Source organism: Manduca sexta, chromosome 21 (genome assembly GCF_014839805.1).
Source record: "Manduca sexta isolate Smith_Timp_Sample1 chromosome 21, JHU_Msex_v1.0, whole genome shotgun sequence".
NCBI lineage: Eukaryota > Metazoa > Arthropoda > Insecta > Lepidoptera > Sphingidae > Manduca > Manduca sexta.
Window position 1 is genome coordinate 3154988 of NC_051135.1, and position 17933 is coordinate 3172920.

The 17933-nt window shown below is 34.3% G+C and overlaps 1 protein-coding gene across 3 annotated transcripts; it reads right to left on the reverse strand.

The window, feature by feature from the left end:
- Positions 1–139: 139 nt before the first annotated feature.
- Positions 140–17839, reverse strand: LOC115444402 (RUN and FYVE domain-containing protein 2). 3 transcript variants are annotated; one of them, XM_030170180.2, is made up of 14 exons: positions 17577–17839; positions 13916–14094; positions 13723–13832; positions 13400–13607; positions 11469–11647; positions 11125–11261; positions 10423–10481; positions 9941–10066; positions 9718–9858; positions 7139–7236; positions 5780–5921; positions 3020–3094; positions 2531–2764; positions 140–2285 (listed from the first exon to the last, which is right to left on the reverse strand). In XM_030170180.2, exons 1-14 carry the CDS (start codon positions 17743–17745, stop codon positions 2157–2159), a joined length of 1986 nt encoding a protein of 661 aa, XP_030026040.2. In that variant the 5' UTR covers positions 17746–17839; the 3' UTR covers positions 140–2156. The 3 variants fall into 3 exon arrangements, with proteins under 3 accessions (XP_030026040.2, XP_030026031.2, XP_030026049.2); XM_030170171.2 differs by lacking the exon at positions 17577–17839 and adding an exon at positions 14163–14688; XM_030170189.2 differs by lacking the exons at positions 140–2285; positions 2531–2764; positions 3020–3094; ... (1 more) ...; positions 7139–7236; positions 17577–17839 and adding exons at positions 7396–8455; positions 14163–14693.
- Between the last annotated feature and the right edge of the window lie 94 nt (positions 17840–17933).

A 17933-nucleotide genomic window follows, 5' to 3' on the forward strand; every position in this document is an offset into this window, starting at 1 on the left:
TGGGGCCACACTGAGGTTAAAGTCATCGCTCATTATTGTAAAAATACAGCGCTATAGCAATATCAAATTCTAAATGCATTATGCCACAATGAATGTAGCTGTCAAACTATCGCTATAAGCCTTATTGGATGCTTGTCTCGATTTATGCGAAATTTAATGCCATTAGAGATCAATGTGGCCCTAGCATATTATTTTATTGCGTTAACGTAACAAATTCTAACCTTAAACCATGTCAAATTAAAAAAAAAACTAGCGATTGTATTATGTTGGCAGATGTTTAAAGCAATGTTTTACCATGATGCAAAACATACATGTAGAAATAAAACGGCAATAAATATCTATCACCCGAAAATTAATTGTTCGATGGATCAGTTTCGAAAGGCGTTCGATGTTGAGAAAGCAGATATCGTCTATTAAGCTTGATTTGCACAAGAGGTAGAGATTATTGTTTCGGTTATCCGACTTCGACTTTCAGTTGTACACCCACAGAAATTTGCGTCTACGATAATCGAATACAAGTTAACAGAAATTACTTGTTTAGTTTATAATAGAGCCTAGATGTCGTGTAGATAGATTCCTGAACTCTACATATTAACTGGAAATTCGAATAAACAATTGGATTCCTATAATTTGTTGAAAAAGTCGTGACATTATTGAAATTATTAATGATTTTAAATAACAGCCTCAGACTACTTTATGGGCCGGTTTCACAACTTTTGAGTAAAATTTACTCGCCCCATAAATGTATAAGCTGACCAAATACAAAAGTCACACTCTAATTTATGCCCCCAAATAAATGGTAATATAATGAGTACTATCTACATTAGCTAATATGATAACTGTCAAATAAAATTTACTTAAAACTTGCGAAACAGGTAAACATTTTCTCACAGTTCTGTGTCAAAGTTAAATTATAATTCATTATTAATGTTCGAGATAAAAATGTCGTAGAATCAAAAGAAGACGCTGATTATTACGTCACATTTTAAATATCGTATAAATTGACTGATACAAATTCCGAAGTAAATCTAAGACAAATATACCGGGTATTAATTTAAAAAGTTAAAACATTTTAATAATATTTTACATGAAGTGTAATTGGTAAGTGCTCCCACAAATGAATAAAATTGTCTCTAGGATCACAGGCTCTTGCCTGTAATAAAATCCCATATCGTAATTGCACCCTTTGTAGAAGTAAGAGTTCATTGATCTTCGAGATGAAAACCAATTTGTCATAACATTGTAAGAAACAAAATTAATTCGTATATCGTGGGGTAGTACTATATTATTACACTTCTTTGGAGTTTCGCTTCCAGGGCTGTCTTTACCCGAGGGTCCAAGGGGTGCGTGGCAACCGGGCGAAGGGACCAAAGGCAAGGAGGTGCAAATCGATCACCCACCAAAAAAGGCAAAAGTCCCTGGCAAAAGAAGTTTTTTTGCCTGAACTTTGTAATTAAGGGGTCATATAGTCAGACTCAGGCGTCCTATTCCGTCACCGAGGGCGTATTGCAATTAAGGATGTTCTAATTAAAGGTCACCTTTGACCGCCAATAGCCATATGAGTAAAGGGGAAAAAAATCTGCTATTTACTTAAACTGTTATTAAAGCTGTCCTTTGATCAGCACGGCCGAAATTTTAAAGTAGGATTGGCCCCTGTAGACGTAATAAGGCCCCTAAGTATATATTTTTTTATTAGTAAGGGGGTTGCACGCTGATTTTTGTAATTTGGCGCCCAATGAGGTCAAGACGGCCCGGAACGCCTAATTAAACTAATACCCGGTATAGGCAATCAAAATTATTGTAACTAATTTGTTTAGTCTACCACTAAGTGGTGTCCGTATCACAGCATTCGTATATTTGACTATATAACATTTTGAAAAGGTTCTTTTTTATTTTGTAATACTCTTCGTCACAAATACCTTTATAATTTCATGATTGACTTTAATTACGCAAATTAAAAACACTGAATCAATCAACATTCTACATGGCGTCGACCTAAGGATGTAAATAATAACATTAATTGAGCTATTTTGAAACACTAACATGTTGTCCCAAAGGCACTAATATGCGAACACAAAATTAACATTATTTTGTTTGTTGTCTACAGTCAATTTGAACTCATCGTGTATATTAATTAATTACATTTGAACTAACTACTATGTGAGCCTCACGGCTTCTGCGTAACACGCGTCGCACACTCGAACAGGTTTGGTGTTGCCAGCTAATGCCACAGTTTTGTCGCTACATGCCGCGCAAAATATTAGACCGCATTTCCTACAGTGATGCTGAAATGAAAACGAGAAATATTATTTTTAAACGTTTCTGTAGAAATCTCCCCACATCAGTAGATACTCTACCGCTCATGCCAACAACAAGCGGTGAAGATATCAACGAATATTTGGAATCATTAATTACTTTTTAGTTCCTAAAATTGATCGAATATAAAGATAGGAAGGAATAGGAAATATTATTTTTTCCATCAGTAACCATTAGAAGTTACTGGCAACACTAAATAGGTTAAAATATGTACCTTCCGCCTCGTGATATTGAACTCTTTGGAGCAAGCTGTACACGCCGTAGCATCCTTATCGCTGGTCCATGTTGGAGTTTCTTCATTCGTACCTGCTTTCGCTTCTTTTTCCAATAATTCTGCTAACTGCAGTTTGTTCTCACTTAAAGTAGCTCCAACCTCTTCTAAAGTCTTTTGCGCCTCACTATATTGATTCTTGAGAATATGCTGTTCCTCTTGTAAGGCGAGATATTTCTGAACATTTGAATATAAAAGTATATTATAGAAGTTTATTATTAACGCATATATTACCAATTTTTTAAATTGCTTATTTACACGAATACTATTAATTTTTAAGAAAATACTTTACAAAAAAAAAAAAAAAACATTCAAAGTACTATAATTCGTGATAGTTCACACGAGCAATAAAAAAGCACTCGGTATCTCTTTTCTGTAAGGAGGTAAGATATATTTACTTTATATAATCATAATGTGTTAGTGGTTACATACCTGTCCAATTAATTTCATAGATTCTACTTCTTGTGTTAACATAGATATTTTGTCACGATCACGCATCATTGATTCCTGGAAAATGTATTATCTAAAATAGGCTATTTTAAATTGTGTATTGTTAATAATCAATATTACCTAATAATAATTATAAGATATTCCTAGACATGTTGAATCCAATCGGGATCCGTAGTTCTACCAATTTTTTTGGGATCCAAGGCAGTTCTTCAGGGCCGTTTTTTGTCGCGGAGAAGAAAACACGCTATCACTGCCAACACTTTTGGGAGGGGTGGGGGGTCATGGAAAGGGGAATGTTGGTATCACCGGTCTTATGGCCCAGTGACAACACTCGGGAGTATAGCATCATCCGAGCGAGCATTGGACCGAAATTGTCGCTAATCCTATGCATACTCTGCACCGGTATAACAACCAAGACCTGCGGTGGCCTTCTTCGACGCATACGGGACGGTCCCAGTGTATAGTGTTGCACTAAAATAATACAAGCCCTGCCTTGAAGTTTTAACGATTAATCAGCTCGTATTCTACCCGCTCCACCTACATATATTTGACATTCGTCTTCATATGTCAGACGCTAGCTTTTGCCTGCGGCTCTGCTCACGTGAAAAAGTTTTTCCGAGATAAAAAGTAGCCTATAGATATCAGGTGTAATGTAAACTTTCTATTAGTAAAATCTAAAATAGCTTTAGTAGTGCTTGAGATTAGCGTATTCGAACAAACTCTTCATTGTATTATGTTTTTTTTTGGAACATCAGCCTTTGTAGAGTAAATATTGAATACAGTGTACATTTTAGTGCAGTGGCCTAGTGCCTTGATCTTGCCGCCCGAGGCGGACCTTCCGGATGAGACAAAAAATAATAATTAACAATCTAAAAATAAATTCAACAAACCTAAAATAAAAATCACGTTCATCATTTCCCTGGCTACTGATATATGCGACAAAAGGTAAATTTGTGAGTTTTATTTTAGTTATTTTACCGCCCCAACTACACTACGCTATTTAATTTCATTCTACATAACTTTCGTATACTTTTTTCAATAATGAAACATACTTATAGGTAGGTATTGCGATTGCCTTAACGTAGGCCTATTTTACACACCAATTTTCATTAAAATCAGGGAGTCATTTTATGCGATAACTGGTAACAAATATCTTCAAAGACTGTCAGATGTATAAATAAATTCCTATTGAATGTAGCATTAGATTTCTACCATAAAAAAATTGTGACATGAAATGTAACGTCTCTTGTCTCAGGACGAACACAGTACTTCCCGTGTCAGCCAGTAATTTGTAATTTAAAGTTCTGTGTTGATTTGCAACCGTTCAAGGACAGACATATAACTTACTATAAGGTGTATGGCTTCCTCTTCTCGTCATGTATTTGTAAGATTGTGATTACTTAATGTGTTAATTTTTAATAGTAGAAACATTGTATTTAAGTATATTTTTTACTTTTTATTGTTGAATTACCAGAGACCTCATTCTTTTTATTACAAGAATATTATAGAGAAGATTTTCCAATCTCCAAAAATGATTCTTCGTTAGGCTCACGGGTTGGTCTTATAAGTATATTACATTTTGCGAGAGCACTAATTGAGTTAGATTTTATCACTTGCAGGTAGATATCTCAAGTCTCGAATAAACTGGATAGTAGGTACATTAGACCATGATGTGACAATGTTGGTAAACTCCTCAGGGATTACAAGTATCTGGCCGTGAGTTACTTGTCGTTACGTTGCCATGAGTTGATGGTCGGGCGCGGCCGCTGCCTCACGGTCATCGATCATTCATTGTAATCGCACGCTTCAATACAACATATAAGTTGTGTGAAGGACGTTTAACCTTTATGATATCAGACGTAATATTCAAAAAGACCAAGTGGGGAAACTAAAATATATGAGAAGATTTATTTTAAAAAAACATACTACTCGTGCTGGATTGGAATTTGTCGGATACACCAGTACCCCAAAACCCTGTCGTCATGGGACGATATTTAAATTCATCGAAGCTTGGAATTACTCATTGCGTCTTTGCCTAAGCCTTATAGTTAGAAGGCAATATAGACGTGAATTTGATTTTTTACTTGTACCGAAACGATGAGATTATATTAAGGTCCTCCCCGAGCAAACGGCGTTGAGCATTCCTTCCATACATTTACGGGGCACGAGTGACGTGTGGGAATATGTAACGAAGTAAGAATAATTTATAAAAAAAATATTAAAATACAAAAATATTCATTGATAAATTGTCTCTATCTCCAGATCCAGGACATTTCCTGGACATTTCTGGGGCCACGAACGGAATTAATTTTATAATACGAAATTAAGAAAGAATATACACATTACCACCCTCTCCTCGCTCACCTAACGCAGTGCGAGCACGCTGTTTGGTTTGACTTTTGCAGCCGCAGTATCGTAACTTTGTGAAAAAACTAGTTTTTTTCATTCCGTGACAGCAAAATAAAATTACAGGACACGGGACAACACGCAAAATTCCGGGACAAACCCGGAAATCCCGGCCATCTGGCAACCCTAACCCTAGGAGGAGATGCACAAAATGAATAATTATACAAATATTCATTACAACATTAACTAAAATAAAACAAACCAAGTAAAGATAATCTGTTGAAGAGATATTATGTTTTTTTTCTATATGTTATACATTTCGAATAGATAGTTTAAAAGTACGGTTAACGCGCCGTTTTGCTGGAGGAAGGGCCTTAATATATGTTATTAACTTACTTGTAGCGATATCCTCCATTCCCGCTCTATCCTGAGGTCCCCTTCGGCCGCGACCGCTCTGGTCTCAGCGGCGGCGGCCTTCTGTCCTAATGTGCGAGCGTTTTCCTCCAAACCTTTTCTAGCTAATTTATCTTCCTGCAACCTGTACGACATTCGATTTTTGTGTGGGGAATTTAAATTTTTAAAATGTATGTGTAATGTTACGTTAACAGAATTATTAAAATATAAAGGGGGCAAAAATGGTGTTCTAAATTTGCTTGAACAATATTTATTTGTAAGTATATTATGTCAGTAAATTTAGTAATAACTAAATATTTGTAAAACTTTCACAAATGAGTCATATTTTAATACGAATATATCCTTGTGTATGCGTCATTTATATCCAAGTAAGCTATTAGTAGTTTAATTGCTTGTAGAATGTAACATCGTAAAGCAACATAATAGAGGTAGGTATTTAGTAACACATAACCATGCAAACACAACACTGGACTGATAATGGCAAACCTACACAACAAATGTTAAATAAAACAAGCGAAACTCCTGCGGTTTTCGTATCCAATAAAATACACAATGCGACTGAATATGCTTTATTGTAAATAAGGCTCTTACATTGATGAATCCTCTGATTACAAAATTATATTATAGAAAATTGTATACTTATTGTTTCTAAGCACATTTGATGCTACACAAAGACCAGCGCAATCTTTAAAATACATAAATTTCTTTAATACATATAATGAGATCAAATTAAGAATACATATAATATTATCGCTGCCATTATTTTAATACTTGAAATTAACTACAAGTTTACATTATCATTATATAAATAAATTCATCAAACACACTGCAATAAATTAAAAAATCAGTACATTGAAATAGGTACAACTTACTTTAAGTTATAAATAAAATATCTATATAAAATAGATTTTATATCATATCTTATTTTGTCAACAAACAGTAGTCTTAAATAAAAATCAAATAAATTGGATGATCTTTAACAAAAAAATCTTACAATATATTTTTTGTTTTAAACCACAGCAACTTTAAAGCTAAAGCGACAGTAGCATTGCTATTCGGATAACATTTTACTATCGTTCACGAAAATACAAAAATATTTTTTTTTATTGCATTCATTAAATTCATTGTGAGGGTTTGCCAATATCGAGCGAATGGAAAGAGACGCCGCCGTTCGATGCAAGCTGTGCATTTCACACCTACGTGCGGATCGATATCAAAAGATATGTCAAGCGTTTATAATAATTTGACAGCGTTATATTGACCAGTTCCAGGCACTCTTTCGATCCTTAGGGCGCGTACACACCCATTGCGTTGTTATAATAAATACGAACAAAAACCTACTTTTCATCAAGTTGATGTATGGTGCTGCCCATTGATTCAGTCTTTGCTTCCAATTTTGTTATTAGCTCTGTTTTATGTTTCAAGGAACTTTCACATTCCTAAAACAATTTACAATACAATTTAGCTGATTAATGACAAATCGCTTGGAATACGTGTGGTGGTATTAAGCTGCTTAAAGGATGGAAGCGTTAATTATTTACAGGCGATTATTTCTTCCATATCGAAGTTACACTGCAAGTTTGTGTCGCCGCTGTTAAAATGGTATAAATAAATTGTAATTAATATGCGGTATATAAAATACTTAACGAAAAATGTAATCAATCAATCACAGAATTTAAGGAACTTCAGTGTCTAAATAGTTTTTTTTATTAAGGTGATATGTTTTGTCATTTCGTCACAATATATAGTATTTATTTAAAACATTTTTATACAAAAGATGTTGTAATTTTCTTGTATAATAAAACAAAAAATATATTATATGGAAGTAATCGGCCGTGAGTCGTAACGCGTCCACCCAGCATATAAAAATAATAATTATTAAGCTTCTATATTAATAGTGACTAGAATTCGAGGTTAATATGGAGGCGTCCTTAAAAATAACTAATATATAACTGCCTTATTAGCCTTATTCGCTTTCTATTAATACATAATGGTATAATTCTATAACATTGTTAAAATTACTATGTTAATAATTTAGTCACTAACAGGAAATATCGTCCGAATTATTGGCATGTAAAGATAAAATTTAATATTTATAAACGCTATACAAAGTACATTCGTAACAAAATGTTATCGTACTGTGATGCTAAAGCGACAACACAGTGTCAATTTTGAATAAACGAGAATTATATACTCAAAAATGTAGCAATAAGGTAATATCTACCGTAAAGACATTTACATAATATTCATTTCTATTCGCTAGAAGGGAAGAATTTGATTTTAAATTTGAATTCTATTTTGTAAAATTTAACGAGCGAGGTTTAATTATTTTCCCTGCTGGCTCAAAGTTTTGTCATTACTGTGACTTTTTTTGAACGGTGGTATTTCCTGAAGGTTAATTTTTTTATTTGGCGGGCCCTCATCCTTAGACTTTGCACACTTGTAGGAGGTGCTACACTGTGCTTTCAGCTTTTCTAGTTTCTCTCCTAAGTTATGTTCGTTAGTGGTGGGAGACCTAAGAGCTTTCACTAAATCATGTTCGGGTCCCAAAAAGTGATTATATTTTTCGAGGTTGTGAAGTATTTTGCCAATTTGTTCGGCCTTTCCCTGGAGCCTCGACACCATTTCGCCTTTCTGCGTCAGTTCCATCTCGCATTCCTTCCGTACGATAAACGCGGCATAGATGAATACAGCATGTATTAGTATCGGAAAACAAATGTTACAGCCATATGGAATATATACCAGTTGTATTCGAAGCACTCTGAGGCTAAAACTATAATATATGGTGACATATAACATTCCGAGTATATAGGTAAAAAAACAATACTATAATAACAAAAAAACAGTCATTGTAAAATACTGATTAAGTTATAAAACACCAGGAAAATAGCAATACAAATTTTCCATGGAGTCAAGTATGTTTATTAATTATTATTATTTATTTCAATAGTTGGTATTTATTCCTTTGTTTAAACAAGGTCCGTTTTTTACTGGACCTTTTTTCAACGTTTGCGGAATTTTGCGTGCACAAAAAGTATGCTAACCAGCGTGTCTCACGGCTGTAGATCTTAGCTACTATCGAAGTGTTTTATTTGGATGATAAGACTGTCTATAATCATATTTTTGACCTGTATGTAACGGGTATTGGATTAAGTCTCTTTTAAAAATTAGAATTATTAATATCATAAACCGATTATGATTTCAGTTTTTTTCCACTGCAAACCTGACAGTACTGTGCTCATTGTCCGATATCTCTACAAATTCAGATTTTAGCCTCAGATGCCATCGAAAAATATTTACATAAATACCAATAATCAATATTGCAATAGAATAAATACGATTAATTTTATAATTATTTTGGTTATTAATTTTAGCAAAGCGATAGATAAACAATCACAAAATGCATCAGCACTTTAAAAGAAGGAGAAAGATAGCAGGAACGTTGATTATCTTGTTGCTTATAAAAGGGAGAGCCATATGGACAGGAATCAAGAAGCACCGCGTCTACGTGACCACAGACGCTTTAATATCGAAAGATCGCTACTTTACGAAAAATATCAATAAGGAGTCAAGGTCTAATTTAATTTGATCTTTCATTAAATTATTGTAAATGAAAACAAATATTGGAAAGATACAAATTATAAAAAAAATACAATTCATGCAAAGCCGAATTCACTTCCAATAGCTACAAATAAACACAATAATTAACCGAAAAAGGTTACATTTAAATATAATCTGCAAAACATTGTACGCTGACCGATAAAACGTGATCACCGCCAGACCGTGAAGAGTTAAGAAATGTTAGCAACTGAGTCGACGCAAGCGAAAGTGAACGGTCATGGAATGGTTGTCAAGTTATTTGAGGGTACTAAATCGTAAACGTATACATTACATCCTCCTTTATGAATTCTATGGCTTACCTGTAGTTTCTTATACATTTCTAGATTGATGAGTTTTATATCGTCCAGTTGCCTCCTTAGGGATATTATTGTGTCTTGTTTGTCGTGTATGTCCTTCTCCAACAATTTCATCGCGACCTCCATCTCAGCTTTCAGCGAAATCTGAAGTTCACGCAATTTACCAGTGTCAGTACAAGATTGGTAAACATAATTCAAGTGTATTAGGCTATAACAAACATAATACCTGTAAATCCAATTCTTTTTGCATTTCGACATATTTCTTTCTCTCTTCCTCCAATATTTTTCCAAGCTCACTATCCTTGTCATTTTTAGATTTATCCGATGTCGTACTTTTAACGCTGCGTTTTTCCTGGAAATTAACATACATGTATCATTTACCTGTTATTGCATATCTCTTGCAACATCATCGGTATTAGAATATTAAAATCCATCTTTGTTGATGATATCATAACAAACAACTTATACACAATTGTTCGGCGATTAACCTGTGTGGGAAGGTAGTCGAGACCAAAATAATTAATTTAGCGACCAACAAACTGTTTCGTATTGTTGCTTAAGTTTCAAATAAGTTTTATATAAGAAGAAATATTAGAAAGTTAATAATAATTATCAAAAGTAAAAATATATTTTTATAACTAAGATGTTTACATGCATTATTGCAAACATTTCAACACTTTTATTGAAGATAAATGATGCAATTCTTACCTCTTCATCGGCTTGTAATTCAGTCACTTTCATCCTCGTATCTTTGGTTAGATCCTGACCTGCACAACAATTCACAATGATATATAAATAAAACAAAATCAATCACTATAATCACAATATATAAACTCACAAGATTTTATCCAAAACGTTTGTGATATATGTGTTTTTGTTTTTGAATTACCCATTGATGCGGGCCTATACTGCATAACGGTGAAGCGACGCAGTTAAATATAATGACAACAAAATAAAGACGCGGCCGACAAGACCGGCATACTAACGCACACTAAGCGGTACAATACAACGTGAGTCATCATTGAAAACTATCTTATCTACTGAACTCTCCATTATTATTTACGTCTTGATTTCGACTGTAAACACCTGTGGCCGTGAAGTTTCGCTCATTATTATCGCTCATTAATGGGGTGGATTTTTTACTGACCGGTTCGTGATGGGCTCTGTGTTATGGAATGTTAGTGAAAACTATGATGTTGTAGATAATCATATTGTTTGAACACCTGTTTGATCACGAACAAGGGGTTAGCAATCATTTAGTGTTATGAGGAATTAACGCGACCTATTTTATAATTGCCACAATGTTGAGTCATTAATTCTGAATTCCGATGAAATGAATGAATTAATAATTAGTAATAAATATTTCTTATTCCTAATCAGTAATGCGAATTAATTAAATTTATGTATTACCCAGAGCGTGTTTCAGTTGATTGTTCTCTTCTACGAGTTGAATCATGGTGTTCTTAGCAATCGCCAAATCCTCTTTCATGAGTGCGTTTGTTGTGGTCAACCCTTCGACTTTAGCTTGCAGATTCGCTACGGTGGCACTACGGAAAATACGTTCCTATTACTCACGCCATAACTTTTTCATTAGAAGCATGATAATATGAGTAAGTAGTCTACTAAAATCCGAACTTATCTACGTGCAATATTAACTTCAAGTTAACCAAAAACTCCCATAGTTGCATAGATTCATATAACTATCTGTGAATTGCGAGACAATGTGTGGAAAGTTGATTACGGTTCCCACTCACTTGAGATGTCTATTCAACTCCTCGATGTAATTCTTTTGGTCTAGCATTGTGTTGATGTGCCGCTGCTTGGGTTCATTGTTGGAGTTGTTCTCAGCGCCGGCCAAGTCGTTAGACGAGTTGCTACCGCGAAGGTAGAGCGAGAAATCTATTACACCCTGTTGGCTGTCCAAATCTTCTTCCTATGAAAAAGTTACACGTCTTTCTTACGGAGTGTAAAATTTTAAAAAGATATAACAATTTAAATTCAGTTTCTTTAAAGCAACAGTTGTTATTTATTCGGTAATAGTCCCATATAAATGTCGGTTTCAGTACTTTTGTGCAAACCTGTACAATATTCACGTAAGGATACATCTAAATGTAAATTGTACCTTTTAAAACAGGTTTGTTTTACTACCTATCAATTAAGCTATGGATACAATAGAAATAAATACACACCGATAATATTATTTAGCTCTGTAGTAGAGAAAACCAAGTGTGGTGTTAATTTTCTAAGTCGGTAAACCTAAAAACCTGAGCGATTACACAATATTTAAAACAAATAAGTAAGTATTCGGAAATAATATATATGTATATGGTTTTTAATATACTATTCAACTATTAGATTCCTAGGTATTAAAGATGAATTGATATCGTATGTATAGGGTTGGCAGTTGGATCGCCAACTACGCGATAAAATAAAACCGTGACTAACACACACGACGCCGAAAACCACATTACTCACCACAGAGAAGCTAGATAATTCATATATTATTATCTGAACACATTGTATACAAGTGATTTGTTTAATGAATACAACAATAGTAAAGAAGAGATTTGTAATGTATTTGTGTACGGATCCGCCCGCGTGATAAAAGTGTATAAGTGAAAAAAAAATCACAATCGGTTTAGTATTTACTGAGATTAGTGCGTTTAAACAAACAAACTTTTCAGGTTTATATATTAGTATTGATAATATATTTAATAAGTAATAGACTTAATACTTGCCAAAATAAGCAAACGATCTACTAAAAATAATAATGATTCTAACGAACTTGCAGAGTAACCCTGCAAATTTTTGGTAATTTATTATAAGCCATATTTTGATTGAATTAAATTGTATGACACGATATTGTAATGTTTCGATTTAAAAATAAACAATGAACGTGTGAAATGTGACTGATAACGATGCCCTATGTTACGAGTTACAATTTTGATATCAATTAATAACAATTTTCAATGCAATTTTATTGTTAGAACTGCTATTCTATACAACGATTTATTGTTAGGTGTGAATCAGATTACGCATATTTGGCAAAATTTCCGACAAACAATTATCATAACATTAATGTTGCGCATTTTCTGAGGATCTTTGTCATCACACAAATGAAAGACACAACAACCTCCATTATATAATTACCTATCTTTTATTTAATTATGTACATTTATAATTGCGGTTTGTCGCATGCTTGGCGACCACATAAGGAATTGGCTTCCTACAGATTTATAAGGATTTGTATAATTCTCTTATTGCATATTAATTATTTGTTAGATACCATTTATAATCTTTTAAACACCTATATCTTCAACGTCTTCAATCAAAAAGTTTGTGCCTCAAAGATAGTTTTATATGTGTAATAGAAAAAAAAACACTATACATATATTCAGTTACGTATTTCCAAACTAAAATTAAAGAATATATCTGCGTATAACTTAAAGAGTGTGAAACGTCCCTAAATATGAAAACGAAAAATATGGGACCACCTTGGAGTTACACTGATTTCAATAAAAAAAGAATGTTTAAATTCGGTCGATGTGGTAAAATGTTATCCTTGATCATACATAACAAATTAAATGATCACAGAATAAGAATCTCTTCTCTTTTGGCGTTGGCTAAAAGTGAAATAATGCTACTTATTTCGGTGTTAGTGATATTAACAATAAAATTGACCTACCTTAACGCACAAGTTGCAGTCCACTACATTAAGGCCGACCAATAAACCAGTTATGATAACTGCTTCCTCATTTAACATTAGCGCGTGTGGTTCGAAGTACTCCTCCAATGTGTCCTCGCGGTGTTCGAGAAGAATCCTTAGATAATCAGCGAGACGCTTTTGCATTAATGCAAGTCTCAGCCAGGCACGAGCCCGACCCATGGCGGTTCTAAAAATTGAATTAGCTATTGTAATTTGACTACAACTTTACTTGCCTAATTTAATACTGGATATTAAAATAAGGATAAAAATATCCTTAATTTCGTAATAAACATATAACTTACTTAACAGTCGGCAGATCTCTAACACTCGCCGTAATATCAGCTGCCTCCGGCGAGTATTTTTCAACCATCTGCACGATGTCCCACAATTCTTTTTTAGGACCAAGAAGTCCCTGAAAAGATGTATGTAATGAAACGCCGGCCAAATTTGAGAATTTAACAGTTATTAGTAGTGTGTTATATTGCAAAGGATTACCTTTTTTGGTTTAAGGCCATGACGCATAACATGTTCGAGCACAATAAAGAAGTGATGTAACGGCAAATGGTCACTGTCGAGCATTCGCCCATAACGGAGCGATTGTTCAATTAATTCCTTCACAATAAGTTTAGAGATGTTTACGAGATTACTGCGCTCAATCACTACTGGGTCGCGAGCTAAAACAAAAATATAATGCAGTTTTCTATAGCACACATAATATTTTTATCGGCTTGAGAGTCGTTACCCATCAAAGAATGCATCGGATCATCGGGTGAAGTGATGGCACCGTTGTCGGAAGGCCTTATGTAGGAATCTTGCATTTCCATGTCATGCAGTTCCTTGAGGCAAAGCCATTCGCCGTCCACAGAAACACGGAAATTGCACAAGTAGATGGTATCTTGAGCGCCGGCCATGTCGGCGTCGGGGCCGTCACTTTGCCGTTGCAATGCAGATGATATTTCAGGCAAGGGATCTACCCCACGCACAGCGGCAAGAGAACGCATAATAAATCAGCAAATAAATAATCAAGCAAAAAGGTTAACACTTTTCCTTTAATCTTGATCAGGCTTTTCCGTTCATTTCATTTAACGCGCAAATTGAAGGTCAAAGTTAAATGTTTGTCTTTACACTTGGTCACAAACAACGCGTATTTTCTTTATTTAATATGTGGAACGAGAGTCCTCGTGCCCGTTGCTGTTTTTACAAGGAATAACAGTAAAGACGAATGTGAGTGGTGTTTTCCCGGAGCTTCGGAATAAATATTGATTTCTCGGTATGCGTTGGTACGACGACGCGGTGAAAATCAATACAAGGGAGCGGTGGTGCCATCTGTGAGGTGGGTGGGGGAATTATATTATGACGTTATGTCTAGGCGTTTGCAGGCCGGCCGGCACGACGGGGTTGATACCCTGTCGGGCGCCGGCTATATTACAGAAAACTAACGTCAATTAACAGCTTTGCTGTTGCACTTTATGCAGCCCATAAGATTGCTAAAGACATTTTTTTATCGGTTCTGGCCGGGAATAGAGCTAGTCAATTAACAGCACTAGTCAGTGAATTCAATGTTAAGCTGATGGTGGAAGTTGAAAACGGCTATGTCTTTTAAAACAAACCAAATGATATTGAATTACATGAATCACCGCCGCACTTGGTACGTCTAATATAGTAATCTAATCAGATACGCTATCTTGAGGAATACTATTTTTTAATTCCTGTATCTATTATTAGAACACATACATTCACACTGACACCTTTTAATCCCTAAGTAGTAGGCAGAGGCGCAACTGTTGCACTAACTTCCACCGTGTGTATTCCGTGATAGGACGCGAGCTTATCGCCATATCAGGCACTAATTCAAGAATTCGAACTGATAATAAGTAGAAACAAACAATCATTTTGCTCAACCCGGGGATTCATCATCAGCCTATATCTTCGGCCACTGCTAGACATAGGCCTCCTCCAATATACGCCATTTTAAACTGTCTTCGACCTGTCGCATCCAGTTCTTACCAGCGACCTTTCTCAGATCGTCACTCCACCTAGCTGGAGGGCGTCCTACACTACGTTTGCCGAGCCGTGGTGTCCACTCTAGAACTCGTTGAACCCGGAGATTGAAGAAGTAATAAAATTATATACTTGTTACTATAGCAAAACCCTCTAAGTATTCACATAACAACGAGGAAATGGTTATTATTTTATAATAGACACAGATTACAGATATCCTCTAAAGAGAGTTAAAGTTAGGTTGTCGGGGCGACCAATCGCAAAAAGTTTGCCAAATCATTTTCTGCAACATGCTTGAAAATGTATGGACAACATCACACTCAAGGGGTATAAGGGCAGATGGAGAAAAAACAATGACACAGATGTATAAATGCTGAATCATATCTGTATTGAAAACTGGCTGTTGCATGCGGCTTCGACTGTATGAAAAAAAAAATGGGATAAAAGTTCCGCTTTATACTTTATTATTCTGACATAAAATGGAGCCTGCATGTACAAAAGTATAGACAGATCAACAAAATTATAAAAACAATTTTGGCTTTTGTTGCTCTACTAAAGACATCCCATATTAGTTTTTCTTCTATATTTGTAATATACAGACATTGATATAATTTTGTTATATATAATGATACACACTTTTATCAAAAGATTTTTATAGGAAAAAATACTTTGGCTGAAAGTATTTAGGAAAAACAAACAAATGTGTAATGTACACAAGAGAAACTTAACCCTCATATTTCTTGATAAGGTCTTCCTTTATCCACACACTAGCAGTGAAATAATGAATCATTTTTATACCATTCTAACATTAAGAAATAGGCATAGAACATAGTTCTATAAATAACATAGCTCTATAAATAAAATAAATGCATATACAGAAGTGCTGTACATTTCTCACAAAATGTGGAATAGGTAATCCACATGACCACCAGCTTAGCCCGATGCTTGGTTTAACACACCAGCCATTATATTTGTAATAGTCATAATACTATATATATATAAATACTATATTTACCACGGGGTATGCATATTCCTTATGCAAATGTTATTGGGGAGGTACCAGCAATGTCTGTTTATTTTTCTTAAATAAAATAAAAAAAATATATTTTCATTATGTAGGTGAATAGTTATTACTAAATTATATTCAAATATAAAATTAATATGATATGATATGGCGATAGGCTCGCCCCCTATCACATCATGGGACGGAACATACTTGGCGAAAAGTGGGTGCCCTAGTTGCGCCCTCTGCATACCCCTTCGGGGATAAAATGCGTGATGTTATGTTATAAAATTAATAAAAAAAACACAAAGTAAACCAAAGCAGCCGGCTCTGACTGACAGGTAAGGGAAAACAAAAAGATAACCCATTGCAGTCCTCATTGGTGAGGAAAATGTAAGGTGTAGCTAAGCTAACTAATGTGTCGAGTATATTTAAGAATTGTATGAAAAATTTACACAATTCTTAAATGTACTGCAAAGTGACTTTTGTGTAGAATGTTACTAATACAATAATTTTAATTGAAATCACAAGTGATAAAATACCAATCAACAATAAAATCTACAATCAATACAGGAAAAATCATATTTCAGGTCATTCTCAGGTCAGGAAAAGTGACATTGGGTTTTTCAGCTTAGTTTTAGCTCAGATTTTATTAATTTGTGTCCAATATGGCAATAGGCTCGTTCCCTATCACATTATGGTACACAATATATGGCAGTGGGTACTCTAATTGCAGCTCTGTTTGCCCCTTTGGTGAAAAAAGGTTTGAGTATATGTGTGGAGTGTGAACTTTTATAGCTATATAATTTATGTGATTATTTTTATAAATAATGCAGGCATTGTTACGAGAAAAGTATATTAACAATAATTATAAACAAAACTTATAAGTTATATATTTACAAGGGTTTTAGATATTATATTGAGGATATATTAGTACTATTAAACGGACAATTCATATAATATAACGTATATTAAATATGTTTGTTGCCATTCCAACATCGGGCAATGAAGACACTTTAGTAGGAGGACTGGGTTAAAACTAGATTTGATAAGTTCTATGCATTAATGCGGCATAATTTGCCTAGTACATAAAATATACCGACATGTAAATGATAAAGGATGTGCATATATTATCAAGGTCGTTGTACTTACTCTTTGAACTGTAGAAATATGATTTGTACGGTCTCGATATCATTAGTTCAGGCCATTTTTCTTCTCTTGTGGATGAGACGGACGGAGGTCGTTCGAGCAATTGATTCCTTACTGAAGCTATTGATGTTGCAGGAGATACTTCCGCTTCTGTATCTTTCGAAGATGCCATAATTTCATTTATAATCTTATAACAAATCTAAACATTTCGAGCAAAATACACAAAAAGTAAACGCGTCAATGTTATGTCACTAATGTCAAAGTGACGTCTAATTTGGCATTTACAAAGATAGTAAAAAAAAAAAAAATGTTTACATCCATTGTGATTGATAAAAACAAACCCTTATCTTTATTTTTGAT

Coding starts and splice junctions, on each gene's coding strand:
- LOC115444402 (XM_030170171.2), bottom strand. CDS start 14,421: ATGCGTTCTCTTGCCGCTGTGCGTGGGGTAGATCCCTTGCCTGAAATA. Junction 5,922..7,138: donor ATACATCAACTTGATGAAAA/GTAGGTTTTTGT, acceptor AATGTCGTACAG/GTTGCAGGAAGATAAATTAG. Junction 2,286..2,530: donor TCAATATCACGAGGCGGAAG/GTACATATTTTA, acceptor TTTTCATTTCAG/CATCACTGTAGGAAATGCGG.